Consider the following 20,274-nt stretch of genomic DNA (forward strand, 5'->3'; position numbering starts at 1 on the left):
GGAAAATAAAATCTTGATCAGAATAAGCAGATCTTACAAAGGGTGGAATATCTCAAAAGACCAGCTGATACTTAATATAATGTCTGAGAAATTAGGTGGAACAGATGACTGAATGAGGAATAGTTAAATAAGTAGCAGAATTTCCCACTTTAGTGAAGACTAGTTTTCATAATGTTACCTAACACCTTTCCAGTAACTCTGCATTAAGTAGAATTTCTGACTCTTGAAACATATTTAATTTTACAAAGAAAACTTAGCTTGGGAATTATCCACAAAATTCAGTGATGAAATTTGGAATGGAATGTATATTGAGAAACGGAAAACGGAATTTGAAATGGAGTATATATTGAGAAACAGAAAATTGAAATTTGAGTAAGCACCTGTAAGAAAAATGAATAAAATGGCTAAAACTCTATAATTATTACAACTTAATAAAACAATGTAGGAGGCAGATCTAAAATCCCACTTTGTGGATCCTGTGTATATTATATTATAGATAAAGAGACAAATTCATAGAGACCATGCAGGTGATAAGTTGAAGAACAAGATTTCAAACACTATCTCCTCACTCTGACCAAGGCACAGGTTACTAAACTGTGCTGCCCTTCCTCAGGTCTTATCTAAGTCCAGTTCTAGCCCTTTTGGGTCACAATGAATGCAGAGTAGCTTCCATACCAGAGCTTCTTTGCACAGCTATTCATAGTCACTGCTCAATAATAATTTATGAATGACAAGTCAATGAACCTTGAGGGCTATGCTAAGTGAAATAAGTCAAGCAGAAAAAACACAAATACATACGATCTCACTTCTTTGTGGAATAAAAACGCCAAGCTTATAGACACAAAGAGTAAATTGGGGAGTTGCCCAGGGCTGGGAACGTGGGGAAAATGGGGAGTTGTTGGTCAAAACATACAAACTGCAGAAACTAACACACCATTGTAAAGCAATTATACCCCAATAAAGATGTTAAAAAAAAAAAAAAGCTTCAGGGCAAACTCAGGAAAAAAAAAAATACAAACTTCATCTTATAAGATTAATAAGTTCTAAGAATATCATATACAACACAATGACTGTAGTTAACAGTACTGTATTGTACACACAACAGTACTGTATTGCTAAGAGAGTAGATCATAAATATTCTCACCAAAAATAAACAGATAACTATGTGAAGTGACGGATAGGTTTGCTAACCTCACTGTGGTAATAATTTCACAATAAATATGTATATCAAATCATCACATTTGCACCTTAAATTTACACAATGTTATATGTCAATTATATCTTTATAAAGCTGGTAGAAAAAGTCAGTACTCATCTTCTAAAGTGCATTTATTCAACAAATACTTAGGCCACCAAGGCTCTGGAGAAAAAAGGGTAATTCATTAAGATGTGATCCCTTTTGTTGATTAGCTCACAGCCTCGTAGAAAGTCAAACTAATAAATAATTACAATAAAACATGAAAAATCTTGTGACATTGAAGTGAGGGTTGGCAATGAGAGAACAGTAGAGGATATCTACTTTGAATTAGGGCGCTAGAGAATTCTGTCACTTTTCTGCTGAATCTCGAAGTATGAGCAGGAATTAAACAGAAGAACATCTCAAGAACAAGGAGTGTTGTGAAATTTAGAGATGCGAAAAAGCATGGTGTATTTGGTGGTCTATATATTCTTTGGTATGGCTGAAGAATGTGCCATGTATTCAATACATAAAGAAAAGACAAGCAGTGAGGCTGGAGAAAAAACCTAGATGATAGATAACAAAAGTCCTGGATGTCACAGAGTATCCTAAGAAGTTTACATTCTACCCTGAAATGTATAGGATATAAATCTTCTCTTTATATGTATAATTCAGTACTCTCTAATAAAGATATAATTCTAGCCATGTGTGTGATTTTAAGAAAGGGTAAAAAGAAAGAAGTGAAATTAATTTTTAAACCACATTTTATTTACCCCAATACATCCAAAACTTTGTCATTTCAACATATCAATATTATCAAATATTAATGGGATATTTTACATTGTTTTTTTCATACTGTCTTTGAAATCTATTTTGTTTTTATGCCGACAGTGTCTCAGTTTGAATTAGCTACATGTCAAATGCTTATTTGCCACGTATGGCCAATGACTGCCATATTGGACAGCAGAGGTCTTATCTACAGATGACAGTCACTAAGGCCATAAATCCTAGAACACAGCATGGATGACCCCCTCCTGAATGGAGCTCAGAATTTGGCAACAGTAACAACAGCACAGCCATTACACTACACTTCAGTTCCTTCTACTCATTTCTGAATCCTCCAGTGAATGATGGTCCAGACAGATATTTCCAAAATGAGTTCCTCCTCTCAGTACTGTGGTAGTCACTGAGTTCTTCCAGAGGGATTCTAGCAACCACAGAACGCACACAGTGCAGATCTCAACTGGAGAAGGTTGTGGCAGAGGCCACGAGCTGCTGTCAAAGAAGTTACTTCTTTGAGCAAAGGCTGTCAAGTGTGAGCGGTTTTGGCTGTGCGGCAAAGGATTTTCTGCTTTCAGCTGGTGATGAGTGAATTTCTGTGTTGTCATTAGATCCAGTTAGAATCGAGGATCAGAAGTGACTTGTGAGATAAAACAGAGGCGCAGTGAAAAACTCACCAACCTACCCGACCCGTTGACACACAGTTCCGTACAGAGATTTGTCCTTTCTGTGGAAATGGGATCTCTCTTAATGAGACATGCACTGCAGCAGGTTTCAGCTCTGAAGTTGACAGCTTACAAAGAAAGCAGAGGAAATTGAATCCTGGAAGGTTAGAGTGGGAATTTGGGTCATAGCTTCTGTCTCAACTTTTTATTTTCCTTTAGGAAGAATAGCCAGAAAGAATCAAGGAAAAAAACACCATTTTTTTTAGAAGATTAATACAGTGATATGTTTTCACTTTGCAGATCTCAATTTAAGCTATAGTAACAAGTATTTTAATAATTAAAATACTGTATAATTTTAAATATAAAAATCAAGTTTTTCCATTCCCGCTGTCCCTCTGAAGTCCTTCCTCCCTCCACAGCGAAGATTTAGGTAATAACAAGTGTATGGCGTGTCTGTTTCCGAAAGCCTCCTCTCATTTTACAGGTCTTTGTCTATAGATAAGCTACAGTTAAGCACTGTATATTTTGTAGGAAGACTCTGATGTTTAAATGTCAATTCTCAGTAATGATATGGATTGGATCATTTCGTGCTAAACCACACGTCTATAATATTTCTAGTAATTGGGCAAAAAACTTATTTGTTAAATACTATGTTTGCTTAGATGAATTCAATTTGGTAGTATCTGGCATTGGATTCAAATGAAATACTTAGTGGTGGGTAAGCACCTTTGGAAGAACCACAGAACTAAATTGAGCAATTCTCAGTGCTTCAAGGGTAATAATCTACTGTAGGAAAAGAGCATGGGCTTTGAAATTTAACAGATGAAAGATGAAATTTCAGCTCTTCTGCTCACTAGCTATCAATTATTTGGCAAATTCTCTCAGCATAAACTCTCTGTTTATAAATGTGGAAAATATTAGCTACCTCATAGGATTGGTTGGTTTAAATAATAATAGTAAGTGTTACTATTATGACTATTTTTATTTGAAGTGACTAGTACAGTACTTGGTACATATTAACCTTTTACCAGTTAATTCCACAAGATCTAGATAAATGTTGTTGATGATGATGATGGTGATTAAAACTATCAGGTACTGTGAGTGCTTACTCTGCCCCATGTTCTGGTCTAAGCACTTTCCCTAAGGTACCCCTCTCTAGAAATAAGCAAACAAAATCCCTCCTTTGATTTCCACATTCTCTTCCAATTACCATCATACTTCTTGGCTCTTCTTCACTGCCAAACAACTCTCAAAAAAAGTTGTACAAATCTACTGTCTTCACTCTCTGACTCCTATTACACACAGCCTACTCCTTTATGGCTTTGACTGTGTTGCCAAAATCAGTGGATTTTTTAATAGTCACACTGTTTATGTCCAAAAGAAAGTAAAAGCACGTCGTTATTTTCGTTCCCATAACAATACGTTCTCTTGGTTTCTTCTTCTCCATTGTCTTTGTCAGCTTTGCCTTCTCAATTAATGCATAAATATTTGAATTCTTTAGGGTATAATCAGAGCTCTCTTCTTTCACATCCTACACTTTGATCTGTTACTGTTGCTATCCATATTCTGATGATCCCAAATAGTTCCAATTTTAACTTCTATTTTCTGAGCCAGAATGTCCTTATTCAATTTCCGATTTGGCATTTCTACTTGGCAGAAATTTAAAAGTAAATTAAAAATAAATTCTAAAACTTGATTTTTTCTCAAAACTTGATTCTCTTTCAGTTTTGTCTATCTCAGTTCAACCCAACTGTATGAACTAGAGTTATTGGAGGGACTAGATATCACAACTTTTGATTCCAAGGTTCAGCAACCTACATTACAGAACCAAAGATGACACTCATACTTGCTGTAATCGACATGGGTGACAGTTATAACTCTCATATATTTTTATTTCATTGATTTGATTTCATGTTATCTGCCATGTATGAATTTGAATGGTCAACTTGTACCTTTGCTCTGAAGATCAGACTTCTTTTTTTAGCCCCATTCCTGGTAGCCAAAAGAAAAATTCAGCAACATAGTATACCACTCAATAATGCACTTGGCGCTTACTTTTCTGACAATATCTTATATCCCCGGTTAGTATTCCCATAAATAATATTTTTATATGTAGTCCAAAATCTAAGTTACTAAGTTATGCTCTACTAGCTTTATTTTTCTGAATTCACTGTTGGAGTGTTGATTGAATGTTGCTTACATACTCCATGCCTGGTGTAATGCCTAAAGTGAATTCGCTAAATGAAATCCTTCTAGTACTTCCAATAATAAAACACCCTGGATGAGATTCAATAATGTCCTGCCTCACACTGAGTACTCTGCTATGTGGGTCATGTCATAGAAAAACTCAAGGGTAAGATTTGGGAAAAAAAAAAAAAAAAAAAAGGAACCAAAACTTGGAAATCTGTTTGTTAGCAAAGATTTTCATGGCAAAGGCATTTGCCATAATTTGTGGAGTCTTGATGAGAGTATATGATATATTTATATATAGTTTTGTTGTGAGGATAGAAACACCTACATTGAAGAACTTTGTTTTCTAGTGCCAGGAAGTAAATGTAAACAAATGAATGCAATATAGAGTTTGAAATTGCCATACTCATTGTACATGTGGCTATATTGGGAAAAGACATACATTTTTGAAAAGGGAAACATCTTTATAAAGAGATAGTAATAAAATAAGAAGAGGTGTTTATCTCTCTGGGTTTTCCCCCTCCTGGCTGTTTAACTAACCACTAGATTGACTAAGACACAGCACACTCAATATGGGCAGTTTTGGCTAAGATCCCTTGATGAACATTTATGGCCCCATGAAAGGATGGGAAGTGGTGATTACACTGACTGATTAATCCTGCCCACACATATTTTAGGGGGATGGTATCATGCCAGGCAGTAACTCCAATGAGAAATGGCAGCATTTTTCTTCACTAGTAGTTGTCAACAAAATACACTGTTTATAATAGCAACAGGATATTAGGAGTAAAAGCCATTTGGAATGTATTTATAAATTATTGTTTATATTGAGAATCTTAATCTCCTTTTTGGAAAAAAAGACAGTTTGGATCAAATAAAAGGGAAAAAAGCTCTAATATGGAAGGCCAAGCTCAATAGCTTTTTTTTAAGTGAATTAAATTTCCTAAAGTGAATACTTTCTGAAAGAGTAGTTTTTACATTTTTTAGCATCCACTTGATGAGTGTATTTGAGCAAATAAATTAACTCTTCCAAAATTTTACTCTTATCTTTCTGTACCATATTTTCTATTCAAGAAATCCCTGAATAACTATTATGTGATGATACATAGTTAAATAAGTGCATGTAGTACTCTCAAGGGGCTTACAGTTTTGGAAAATAGTATATACAAATATATCCGAAATATAATAAATAAATATATAAAGCAAGTAACATAAATATATGTACAGAATATAGAATACAGAATTTATATTTCAAATTAAATCTAATACATTATCATACTTAGCACCATAACTCATTATCTGACTCTGGGAAATCTCCTTAGAAGTCCCCTAATGAAACACATTATATGAAGTGGATTATGTTTTCCTAAGGAAAAAAAATATTAATATCATGGGTTATAGTTTTAATCAAATTCTCAATATCAAATAAATCATTAGTATGATCAGCCTTGTCATAAAGGTGAAGGAGGGACTTCCCTGACGGTCCGGTGGTTAAGAGGTTAAGACTCTGCGCTTCCACTGCAGGGGGCGTGGGTTTGATCCCTGGTGGAGGAACTAAGATCCTGCATGGTTAAAAAAAAAAAAAAAGTGAAGGAACTACAATTATAAACTTTTCTAGCAATTATAAGTAACAAAAATTATGCTCTTCAGTATTATAAAATAGATCACTAGGCTAAAATGTGTAAATATCTAGAGTCTACCACGTGCCTAGTATCATACCTGTACGTAATTAATTAATCCTTGTAAAGCATGGTGGAGTATGTCAGTTTAGTTCCACAAGCATCGCTAGGTGGAGCTATGGAGAAGATGTGGTCTATATCCTAAGTAAGTTACATACAGTCTGGGCAATTGAGTTGAACCAGAAAGAATGGGTAAGATTTCAACATAAAGAAATGGGAAAAGGGTATTCCAAGTAGAAAGAACATCATGAATAAAAGTAAATAAGTGGGGACATGTGAGCCATCTGAGCTACACATGAAAGAGCATAATAAGAAGTAAGACCCCCCCCCCTCAAAATGAGACATAGGAGATGATAAGAGGTATGTTCCCAAGTAAGTTTCTATGAAGGGAATAATGAGGGTCTGATTATGGTGGGATAAGTAAGAGTACAATGGAAAAAAGGAAACGAATGTCAGAGAAAGGAAAATTATTTGTTATCTTTTTAGTATGATTCTATTAATTTAATTTTTATTCTTACAATCAGTTTCTTCAACACACATATTTATAAATTTGAGCCATATCTCCAATAGATATTTTGCAAGAAAAATACCTCATTTACCAGATGTAGCCTATCTATGTTGCCATTCTTTATTATCTTTATCTAGAAGTATGTTTAAGCCACAGTAGCACAGTATCTACTGAAAGTGAAGTGGTACCACCTGAAATAGCAGTGGTCTATGGTTATGCATTGCATACTAAAGGATTGTTCCATGCCTGTGCCTTTAAACATAAAGTGCAAAGAATCTCTCTTAGGTTAGAAGAAAGATTTAAAGCTATTCTTTAGCAAGTCTTGTTTGCATTGTGTACTTTGTAGGCACAAATGGAGTCAGATGCTTCCAGATCCCAGCTGACATAATACAGGTCAAATAGTACTAGTGAAAGCAACTAGCTTTAAATAGCATTTGAGGTTAAAATATTAGAATCTCTTATTATCCAGGGGAACACTGAAGCCATTGGGAAAAAATCTAGATGTTCTGACTGTTTTGACTATTGTACAATTCTGTCCTTCAGATTTTAAGTGGAATAATATTACATAATCACTCAATAGAGTGATACATTCTAGACACAAATATTACAATTCTGATGAGAGGTAGGATAATTAATTGCACAAATATTTTCATCTGGCAAATTCCCACTTGGTGCTGATTACTTTGTACCACTCATTCATTCACTTATTTTTTTACTCAACTTGTGTTAGTTATCTTCTAGGCCCCTTTGAGGAATTAAGAATACACAAGAGAATAAAATTTATGTCCCAAAGGTATACAGTCTTAAAGGAGCAGACACAAGTAAAGACAATTTCCTATTGTAAGATCAAATGAGGAACATAGGAAGGGATACATAAGTTGGGCAGACTTTGCAGAGGAATTCCTTGAGCTTGATATTAAAGGAACAGTAAGTAGAAGGTGATCTGACAGGGGGAAGGAAAATTAACTGGACTTTTCTATTTTAGTTTAGATGTGACATCTTGTTGAAAACCATCTCAATTGTAAAGTCTTTCTGGCATATTAGAAATGACTAATATGATTTTAAGTAGAGCATCTGCTCTTAGAATAAATGTGAATTAAGCATTCTGCCATGGCTTCAGGTTTGGTATCTTCCATGATATAAGAAAAAAATAACCTTGATCCTATTTTACATTTTTATCCATTAGGCTCTCATTCTGTGGTTGAAATGGAAAATAAAATGCGTACAATGTAGCCAAATCTAACTGATGTGATAGAAACATAGAACCAAAACAAAGTGATAGCTAAGCAATTGTTTGAGATGAAATTTGATTCTGATCAATTTTGCTCTATAATAATTCTATTTACAAAATTAGCTACCCCCAAGTTCTCAAGTTATTTTCATTATATTGTATTTTAATAATTACATGTGAGTATATCCCACCAGAAATATACAAAGATATCTAAAAGTTATAAATTAATATTTACTCTTACATTTGATTTAAGGAAATTACAGGAAAATTTTCTCCTCACTATCAGCATGCTAATTTCTTTTTTCAGTAATGTTCACTTGGCATTCCATTTTAAATGTTCCATATCTTTCTGCAATTTCAATAACTTTTAAGTCTGTTATTTAAATTTTTTTCATCAAACTTGTACTTTAATATTTTTCAAAATCATGTCATTCAGAATGGCTTAAAGTAAGAAAGAGCACTTTACGTTTTTCTTTTCTGGTTTTCACTTTCATATTTCTAAGTAGTATGAATATATGCTTACTTTTTTTTTTTTTTTTTTTTTTTTTTGCGGTACGTGGGCCTCTCACTGTTGTGGCCTCTCCTGTTGCGGAGCACAGGCTCCAGGAGCGCAGGCTCAGCGGTCATGGCTCACGGGCCCAGCCGCTCCGCGGCACGTGGGATCTTCCCGGACCGGGGCACGAACCTGTGTCCCCTGCATCGGCAGGCGGACTCTCAACCACTGTGCCACCAGGGAAGCCCCTACGCTTACTTTTTTAATGCCTACTTTTTAATTTATGGAAAGTAGACATCTCTTAATTCACATATATTCTTATTTCTTCTCAATATAATTGTATTATTAGATTAATCTCATTTTTTTTCAGATTCAAATAATTCTGTTAATCATCTCTCTCTTGCTTTCTGTATATCTTAACTTCCAAATAGTGGGTGGAGTATTTTAATAACCTTCCCTTTCTCATCAACTCTCCCTGCTTCCACATCTCAACCTAAAATCTTCCTCTGTTGTAATTTTCATTGGCAAGGTTGGTAACATATATTTTCTATTGCATAATAAGTTTTCTACCTTGCCTATATGTGGACTTATACAGTTGAAAAATAATAATTGACATTTGCATCATTACAATTATAAATAGTGTGAGCTAATAGTCAAGTCGGACTACGATTACATTTTCTCATAATTCCAAGCCACAGACCCTCTGCTACTTAAAGAAGAATGTCTAATAGATTCCTTCTTACTTTTGCCAGATGCTTAGTTGAAGCCACAGACTCGTTTCATATTTTACACCATATCTTCCTTTTTCTATCACCTTTGTTTCCTTGTTGGAAAAATAAATCTTTGCTTCCTCACCTTTTTTCTCATTCTATACAGCGCTTGAAATCTATTTCATTTTCTTCAAGAAGCCTATGAAATTTTTATAGTTTCTCCTTTATTTATTTATTTATTTATTTATTTATTTATTTATTTTCCGCTATGCGGGCCTCTCACTGTTGTGGCCTCACCCGTTGCGGAGCACAGGCTCTGGACGCGCAGGCTCAGGGGCCATGGCTCACAGGCCCAGCCGCTCCGCGGCATGTGGGATCTTCCCGGACCGGGGCACGAACCCGTGTCCCCTGCATCGGCAGGCGGACTCTCAACCACTGCACCACCAGGGAAGCCCTCTCCTTTATTTTTAAATATACAATTCTAAAATGTAGTCATTATATTAACTACTGAAAATCTAAACACTACAAGCTTCCCAATTTTATTGGAATACATATTCCCATTTTTAATTCCCAACTTAGAATGGGTTTCTTTTATTAACTCAAAGTTAGTATTCTGCAGAAATTTTTATGTTACACATATATTGCAACTGTTTCCTGTTTTAATTTTAAAGAATAATTCTTGGGCTTTGCTCTAACAAAATCATATTTCCCCCACTAGTTTAAGCTTATTTTTTAGTCTATTGTTCAGTATTAATGCCATTTGCTCCATGATTTGTTTTAGTTGCTCCAAGAGAGGGCATCTTAACTTTGTCTAGAATATTCTTTATAACCCCAATATGTGCAGTTAATTAGGTTCAGGCTATCTATAAGATATTTTACATACATAAAATATAATATACAAAATACCCATATATTAGGCAGTGTTATCTGTGATTTTCCGGTGAAAAAGCTGAGATTTAGAACAACCCAAGCTACATTAGAGCTCAGATGTCTCTAATAACAAAGTTCTCTATTGCAAGGTGCTTCTATATATAACTTACTGTATAAACAAAAAAAAATGTTAAAACAAGGCTGTTGGGGAGGTGCTAAAGATTATAAATCTGTCAGGTATTTTTTGTTGTTTAACTATGAATATACTGAGAATTTTCATTATTGCCATCACAATCACTATGCACCTCATATCAAATTATTTATCCAAATGCCCCAGCGTTAATTAAAGCATCAAGTGCAGGCTAGTCGATTGAAAAATAGAGTTGGCTAAAAGTAATCAGAAAAGAATAGATTACTCAGGTTAGTGTAAGACTAATAATTTAGGCCCCTTTGCACATTTTTCAGGAAGAGCCCTTTAACCTTTGTTAATTGCAAAATAACTACGTCGCCTACCTGCCATCATCATAGAGGTTTCTTTTGGCTTTAATTCTGGAGAAGAGGGAAAGATGCAGCTGGGCCTACCAGTGTTTTTGGCTGGGACTCAAGCTGGCCTGCTCTGCTTTGCCCTTTACAGTTTGTTCATGAGGATAAACTTACACAAAAACCCACCCTCAAAGTCTGAGGCTCTCATTTGCAACAAGGCACCCCTGCTAAGATGGAGCGCACACAGGGCCAGGAGGGAGAGGATAGATTTTCAAATCAAGACTCTGCCATCTGCTTGTTAAATGTGAACTTCAGTTTTATCAGCTGCGAAGGGAAGATAATAGTACCTTCATCACAGAGCTGGTGTTAAGTAGCATGAGCTCCTATATATGAACTAACTTTCCAACATGAAAATGTTACATGAGTATAGTTATTTATAAGTTATCTCTATTATCATCGTACAGTGAAATGTATGCAGTCGAATGACTTGTACTTGCTTGTTCATTTGAGATTAACTCCTCCTGATGCAATGCCATTTCCTAGGTCTAGCTGATTGCTAGGCCACTTACATCCCACAGCTTGGCTGTCTTGTAATAGTCTCCTGTATTTCTCAAATCAGTCGCCCTTACCCACCTAATCTTTTGAAAACTCAGAAAATGAACCTGTCATAATTCATAGGGCCTCAGAAGGTTCCCAAAATATCTAAACTTGAAGCATCATGACCTTTAAATAGGAAAGAGAAACACAGATATAATTGGGCTTCTGAGTCTCGTAAAAGTCAGCCGTAGAAGAATGGAGGGAGCAGAATCTGCACTCTTAGACAGATCTGTGAATGGAATGGAACTTTCCACCTACGGGGGATATTAACTCTGGGCCACTGTAAACCTAACTGCCTCATCTGTTTTCTTATCTGTAGAAGGAGATCATAATATATTTCTCAATATATTCTTCTGAGAGTTAAATGAGGTCACATATATAATAATCTTGATACACTTCCTGGCCTATAAGTGATTGTCAATATTGATTCCCATGTTCCATAATTTTAAAAGACCACCATCAGTCCTTAACCCCAAAACGTTGCAAAATACTTTGGAATTATTCCCCCATATATCGGTAATTTTTCAATGGTTATATATAATAAAACTTTAAATGTTTTAAATGAGCTAATACATTTATCTGTGACAAGACTAAAATCTCAATCAAGGATCTGGAATTTTCACTTGGGATAAAACCACAAACTCTCATGATTATTTATGAAATATATGGATAATATTCTATAAAATAAAATACTCTAAGATATTTGTACATCTATACTATATAAAGTATATGTATTGCATCTGTGTATAATGTCTTGAAACACAAAAATCTGAATCGGTGGGGTAAGAAGATCATATAATGAGAAACAAAATGAAGTGATACAGAATGAAAAGATAGATAAATATTTTCCATCATCTCACATTAGAATATGAGTTTTTTTGAGTCAAAGGGGGAACCAAATTGCTTGTATTTTTGTAATATTCTCTCTGAGTGAAAAAGTTTTAAAAGATCAATGCATATATGTATCCTGTAGTTTCATTGTAAACTGCCCAGATAAGCAAGTCAGTGAAAAAGCAAAACCTCACTCAGGTCTTCAGTTTCCAAATCCAACACTACCAGGTGACCTTCATGCTCCCAGCACTTCTGCGTTCCAACTCTACCCAATGAATCCAACATTCTCCCCTCTGCTTATCTGTTTCCACACAGGCAACTATGGAGAAAGTGGGATGGAAGCGTTCAAAGATATGTCAGCCAAGGAAGGGATTTGCATCGCTCACTCTTACAAAATCTATAGCAACGCGGGGGAGCAGAGCTTCGATAAACTGCTGAAGAAGCTCAGGAGTCACCTGCCCAAGGCCCGGGTGGTGGCCTGCTTCTGTGAGGGCATGACGGTGAGAGGTCTGCTGATGGCCATGAGGCGCCTGGGGCTGGCAGGAGAGTTTCTGCTTCTGGGCAGGTAAGTGACAAGGAGAAAATTCACATGGAAGTAAAGTCAGGAATTTGGGAAAATCAAAGGGTATCTTTTGGTGCCTAAAGACAGATGCTTTGGAAGCTTAATCTGTGTAGTGGAAGTAGAGCTTAAAAATCATAAAACACCAGAGTCTGAAAATAATCATGGAAAATAAGTAGATATGCCATGTGCTGATTACTGATAATAACAAGAATCAACATATGAAAATGATGAGTCCTTCAGTCCTCAAAAACTAATTGTAAGGAAATGAGAAGGATTTTTAAATTCTTGCATAATTACCTTGGAGGTAAACACATTTCAAACTTTATGCTGTTGCTTCTGAAATTGATTCTGAGAATGGCTATGTAAGCTTGTTTTATAAGATAGAATCTTAGACTTTGGGGATGGAACGTGAGGAATTGCTTCTAGAACTAATTGTAAAAGCATTCGTAATTTGGCTCATTATTTTCTATTGCAAAAGTGTTATCACGTCGCCTGATCACTCACATTGTTACCAGACCAGTTTCTAAAAGATTAACTTCTGCAGGGACTGACTTTCATTATCTGGATAATGCACTTGATTGGCACAGCTCAGCTCATTTCTTCCTGATCCTGTTGAGTCAGCGTATTAGTTAGGGTTCTGCAAAGAAATAGAAACAGTAATGTATGTCTATGGAGAGAGATACCCGGGAGAGTCAGTGTTACAGCTCTGGTCTGAAAGCTGGCAGGCTTGAGACCCAAGAAAAGCCAATGTTTCAGTTCAAGTCTGAAGGCCAGAAAAGACTAATATCTCAACACAAGCAAGTCATGAAGGAGTTTTACTCAGCCTTTTTCAGGACTTCAGTTGATTGGATGAGCCTACCCAATTTAGGGAGAATAAACGTCATTACTCAGTCTACCCATACTAACGTTAATCTCATCCAGAAACACCCTCATAGACAGAATAATGTTTGGCCAAACGTTTTATCACCCTGTGGCCCAATCAAGATGTCACATAAAATTAATCATCACAGTCAAGTCAACACCATAGTTTTAACAGGGGAATGCAGTTCACCATTTCATACCTTTAAAAAGTTACCATGTTATCACATATCTTTTCTCAATAGGTAGCCAACTTAAAGAACAGAGAAAACCTTCAGAACCATTGCATCTTTCTCAGTATTACTGTCCAAAATAAAAAGCCAACTCACTTGTTATTAACTTTTGATGGCTCATTATAGAAAACATGCTTCCTTTATTTGCGAACATGTGTAACTGACCTTCTGTGATCAGACTTCGCTCCTACTCGGCTACATTTTATGACAGCCAGTTTATGTACCTAATTCTTTTCTGTCTGAGCTGATGGCAATAGATTGATGGGACTGTTTTATATGAGGCCAACCACCTTCATAAAAATGATACTGAGATTCCTTTCTCATCGATGCCATACATTTTGTCTAAAATCATCCCTAGTTGGCAAGAGTGATGCATCAGTTCATTTCATGTAATCCAAGAACATTCTCACTGCCAATATTCTGAAAGTCCAAAGTGCAGTGTTACCAGTGGGATAAAAAGAACAAGAAAGGAAGACGCTGGCTTGAAACAGTCCTGTTTTCCCTTGGGGGGTGGGGAATGGGGGATAAGGGATTCTGTAGCTCCTATCTGCTGCTTTGCCAACATTAATAAACAAGTCAGCAGCACTTGTTTTTCAGCCATATGTTATGTCACAAACAAATGCTTTTTGATCGCATGTACCCAAGAAAAATAGGTTGATATCTACTGTATTTGCCATTTTCCATCTACATTTTTTGCCAGCAGCATCACAAGGCCAAAATTCAATATTTTGTATATTTAAAATTTTATTCTGTATATGCTGTTTATAAGAAGTTCTTTTCAAATCATTTCATCCATGAAATAATATATTTATAACCTTTAATTATATTTCCTAATTCTCTCATTTATTGGCCAATAATAATTCAACATTTGCTTGAGCACCAGTTCATCTTTGAGCAATGTTGTTAGGAAAATCCTCCTTTCTCTGAATTTTAAAAATGTCTCTCTGTAGTTTCCACATCTGGGATCATATTATTTTCTTTGTAGGTGACATGTGATACTCTTTACAGTATTTGGAAACAACATTATGGTCCTTAGTCCCCTTCATCTTCTCATGAAATTCCCACTTCTTCCATTCCTACTTCTTCATAGTGAAAAGGCACTGTGGGTATTAGTAAAACCATTTATCAGGACCATTTATAGGATCATTTATCAACTGCTGTGTGCCAATTACTGCACTAACGACTTTACATGCATTGTTTCATTAATTATTCATTTGACAAATATTGAGTGGCTAGTATCTGTTAAGATGCTTGGAATACATCAGTGAACAAAATAGACAGTAATCACTACCCTTATGGACCTTACAGATGATAAGTTAGATAGAAGGAAATAAGTTCTGTGAAAAAAATCTAAGAACAACTTGCATGATGAGTACTATTATCATCTCCATTTTATACACAAGGACTCTTAAGACTCAATAAATGCTGAGAAATAATAATATGATATATAGACATATGCCATGAAGACAAAATTTTAAATGTCTATGTAAGTCTAGAAACTGAGCAGTTAGCACTACGTTCTGCTGCTTCTTAGTAAGTTTAAAATATTCCTGTTAGTAAAAGTGGAGGTCTAGGACACTGAGCAGAAAAGCAGAACTTCATAGTTGTAAGAGAATTTAGAACATCTATCCACTCTCATTTTACAAATGAGGAAACTGATACCACAAACATTTGAATGACATGGTCAAGGTCACACAAAAGCCCAATTACCATGATTCAAAATCTTGTGCTTTTCTCTACTAACCTGTCTCCTATAGAATAGAAACAGGGGAGAAGTTATAATCTGACAGCAAATCCCTGGTTCTTCATAGACCCTCGGTGGAGGAAAAAAAAAACTATCCTAGATAATTCCAATTGAAGTTAGCATTTTTATATTAATGTTCCCTCCTAAAAACTCTTATTCAACTCACCCTATACTCTTCCTAGAATTTTAAGATAATTTTGTTTGTATATACTCCCCAATCTCTCTTTCTGCTCCTTCCTTCCCCTACCCCCAACTCAAACTTGGGTGGATAGTTCCTATAAACTAGAAGTCAAAGCTAAGAGAAAGACTCTATATTCAGAACTTCCTAGAGGTTTCCACATTTAACAGCTATAGTTACTTAAAAATCTATCCAGCTGCCTTGGGACAGGCATGTTTAATGGGGTCATTCAACTAAAATGTTAGGCAGGTCTAAGAACTCTGCTGCCAAGACAACCTCATCTATCAACATACCTCACCATTTGTGTTGCACATCTGTAGAATGTTAGAGTGACATAGACCTGGCCACTGGGTCTTCTCATTTGAACTCTGGTTAATCTGTTGTCTTACTGACAATAAAAATGTCCTCTCCAGGTCCTGGAAATAGTCTTGCTAAACACTTTAGCCCTGGCAGCAGGATGAGATCAATAATCTGAATGGTAATGACATTTCTAAAGGCGCTTATTTTTCTAGAATGGATACAGTGTTTTAGATCTTGACTTGGGAAAATATTATTTGAGATGTATTATTCACAAGTTGTAAGCCTAAAAATGTGGAAACAAGGACCAATTTTTAGCAAATTAACAATGTAAAGATCGTTTTATCTATGATTAACTAAAACTATTTAGCTATTTGAATTAAGAATTTCTGTCCTTCAATGTTATGATAGTTACCAGGACGCAAGAAAAAATGTACTTAAATTTCAAAACTAATTGGGAATTATTACCAGTGTTTCTTTTCTTTATGCACAGGTTACTGATTTCAAGCCACTTTTTTTTTTTAGCTTTGAAAATGTTTTCTTAAATTGAAGTATAGTTGATCTACAATGTTGCATTAATTTCTTCTGTACAGCAAAGTTATTCAGTTATACATATATATATATATATATATATATACTTTTTTCATATTCTTTTCCTTTATGGTTTAATCTCAGGATATAGAATATAGTTCCCTGTGCTACAGAGTAAGACCTTGTCGTTTATCCATTCTACATATACTAGTTTGCATCTGCTAACCCCAAACTCCCATTCCATCCCTCTCCCATCACCCCCCCTTACCCTTGACAACCATGAGTCTGTTCTCTACGTCTGCGAGTCTGTTTCTGTTTCATAGATAAGTTGATTTGTGTCATGTTTTAGATTGCACATGTAAGTGATATAATATGGTTTTCATCTTTCTTTTTCTGGCTTATTTTGCTTAGTATGATAATCTCTAGGTCCATCCATGTTGCTGCAAATGGCATTATTTCATTCTTTCTTATGGCTAAGTAATATTCCATTGTATTGATATATATGTACCACATCTTCTTTAACCATTCATCTGTTGATAGACATTTAGGTTGTTTCCATGTCTTGGCTATTGTGAATAGTGCTGCTATGGACATAAGGATGCATGTATCTTTTTGAATTATAGTTTTCTCTGGACATATGCCCAAGAGTGTGATTGCTGGGTCATATGGCAACTCTATTTTTAATTTTCTGAGGAACCTCCATACAGTTTGCCATAGTTGCTGTACTATTTCACCCCTCTAGTTGGTCACAAAGCACCAAACTGATCTCCCTGTGCTATGCAGCTGCTTCCCATTAGCTATCTGTTTTACATTTCATAGTGTATATATGTCAATGCTACTCTCTCACTTCGTCCCAGCTTCCCCTTATCTCTCCCTGTGTCCTAAAGTCCATTCTCTATGTCTGCGTCTTTATTCCTGTCCTATCCCTAGGTTCATTAGAACCTTTTTTTTTTTTAGATTCCATATATATATACGTTAGCGTATGGTACTTGTTTTTCTCTTTGTGACTTATTTCACTCTGTATGACAGACTCTATGTCCATCCACCTCACTACAAATAACTCAATTTCGTTTCTTTTTATGGCTGAGTAATATACCATGGTATATATGTGCCACATCTTTATCCATACATCTGTCAATGGACATTTAGGTTGCTTCCACGTTCTGGCTATTGTAAATAGTGCTGCAGTGAACATTGTAGTACATGTCTCTTTTTGAATTACGGTTTTCTCATGGTATATGCCCAGTAGTGGGATTGCTGGGTCCTATGGTAGTTCTACTTTTAGTGTTTTAGAGAACCTCTATACTGTTCTCCGTAATGGCTCTATCAATTTACATTCCCACCAACAGTGCTAGAGGTTCCCTTTTCTCCACGCCCCCTCCAGCATTTACTGTTTGTAGATTTTTTGATGATGGCCATACTGACCGGTGTGAGGTGATACCTCACTGTGGTTTTGATTTGCATTTCTCTAATGATTAGTGATGTTGAGCATCCTTTCATGTGTTTTTGGCAATCTGTATGTATTCTTTGGAGAAATGTCTGTTTAGGTCTTCCGCCCATTTTTGGATTGGGTTATTTGTTTTTTTTATATTGAGCTGCATGAGCTGCTTGTAAATTTTGGAGATTAATCCTTTGTCAGTTGCTTCATTTGCAAATATTTTCTCCCATTCTGAGGAGTGTCTTTTGGTCTTGTTTAAGGTTTCCTTTGCTGTGCAAAAGCTTTTAAGTTTCATTAGGTCCCATTTCTTTATTTTTGTTTTTATTTCCATTTCTCTAGGAGGTGGGTCAAAAAGGATCTTGCTGTGATTTATGTCAGAGAGTGTTCTGCCTATGTTTTCTTCTAAGAGTTTGATAGTGTCTGGCCTTACATTGAGGTCTTTAATCCATTTTGAGTTTATGCTTGTGTATGGTGTTAGGAAGTGTTCTAATTTCATTTTTTTACATGTAGCTGTCCAGTTTTCCCAGCACCACTTATTGAAGAGTTTGTCTTTTCCCATTGTATATTCTTGTCTGTTTTGTCAATGATAACATGACAGTATGTGCGTGGATTTATCTCTGGGCTTTTGATCCTATTCCATTGATCTATATTTCTGTTGTTGTGCGAGTACAATACTGTCTTCATTCCTGTAGCTTTGTAGTATAGTCTGAAATCAGGGACCTGATTCCTCCAGATCCATTTTATTTTCTCAAGATTGCTTTGGCTATTCGGGGTCTTTTTGTGTTTCCATACAAATTGTAAAATATTTTGTTCTAATTCTGTGAAAAATGCCATTGGTAGTTTGATAGGGATTGCACTGAATCTGTGGATTGCTTTGTGTAGTATAGTCATTTTCACAATGTTGATTTTTCCAATCCGAGAACATAGTATATCTCTCCATCTGTTTGTATCGTCTTTAATTTGTTTCAGCAGTGTCTTACAGTTTTCTGCGTACAGGTCTTTTGTCTCCTTAGGTAGGTTTATTCCTAGGTATTTTATTCTTTTTGTTGCAATGGTAAATATAAGTGTTTCCTTAATTTCTCTTTCAGATTTTTCGTCGTTAGTGTATAGGAATGCAAGAGATTTCTGTGCATTAATTTTGTATCCTGCTACTTTACCAAATTCATTGATGAGCTCTAGTAGTTTTCTGGTGGCATCTTTAGGATTCTCTATGTATAGTATCATATCATCTGCAAACAGTGACAGTTTTACTTCTTCTTTTCCACTTTGTATTCCTTTTATTTCTTTTTCTTCTCTGATGGCCGTGGCTAAAACTTCCAAAACTATGTTGAATAATAGTGGTGAGAGTGGGCAACCTTGTCTTGTTTCTGATCTTAGAGGAAATGGTTTCAGTTTTTCACCATTGAGAATGATGTTGGCTATGGGTTTGTCATATATGGCCTTTATTATGTTGAGGTAAGTTCCCTCTATTCCTACTTTCTGGAGAGTATTTATCATAAATCGGTGTTGAATTTTCTCGAAAGCTTTTTCTGCATCTATTGAGATTATCATATGGTTTTTATCCTCCAATTTGTTAATAAGGTGTATCACATTGATTGATTTGCATATACTGAAGAATCCTTGCATTCCTGGGATAAAACCCGCTTGATCATTGTGTATGATCCTTTTAATGTGCTCTTGGATTCTGTTTGCTAGTATTTTGTCGAGGAGTTTTGCATCTATGTTCATCAGTGATATTGGTCTATAATTTTCTTTTTTTGTGATATCTTTTTCTGGTTTTGGTATCAGGGTGATGGTGGCCTCATAAAATGAGTTTGGGAGTGTTCCTCTCTCTGCTATATTTTGGAGGACTTTGAGAAGGATAGATATTAGCTCTGCTCTAAATGTTTGATAGAATTTGCCTGTGAAGCCATCTGGTCCTGGGCTTTTGTTTGTTGGAAGATTTTTTTTTTTTAACATCTTTATTGGGGTATAATTGCTTTACAATGGTGTGTTAGTTTCTGCTTTATAACAAAGTGAATCAGTCATACATAAACATATGTTCCCATATGTCTTCCCTGTTGCGTCTCCCTCCCTCCCACCCTCCCTATCCCACCCCTCCAGGCTGTCACAAAGCACCGAGCCAATATCCCTGTGCCATGCGGCTGCTTCCCACTAGCTATCTACCTTACTACGTTTGTTAGTGTGTATATGCCCATGACTCTCTCTCGCCCTGTCAC

At 35.7% G+C, this 20,274-nt stretch overlaps 1 protein-coding gene across 2 annotated transcripts in view; it reads left to right on the forward strand.

Moving 5' to 3' along the window:
- The window catches only part of GRM5 (glutamate metabotropic receptor 5), a gene marked incomplete at both ends in the record, with an annotated part of 544,042 nt that overhangs the window by 184,216 nt on the left and 339,552 nt on the right, over positions 1–20,274 (forward strand). For both annotated transcript variants that reach the window (XM_082844898.1, XM_082844897.1), the window contains one exon: positions 12,530–12,779. In XM_082844898.1, the coding sequence (XP_082701024.1) occupies positions 12,530–12,779 (250 nt within the window). The remainder of the gene's footprint in view (positions 1–12,529; positions 12,780–20,274) is intronic.

The sequence above is a fragment of the Leucopleurus acutus genome (genome assembly GCF_964270905.1).
Source record: "Leucopleurus acutus genome assembly, chromosome: 8".
NCBI classification, from domain to species: Eukaryota; Metazoa; Chordata; class Mammalia; order Artiodactyla; family Delphinidae; genus Leucopleurus; species Leucopleurus acutus.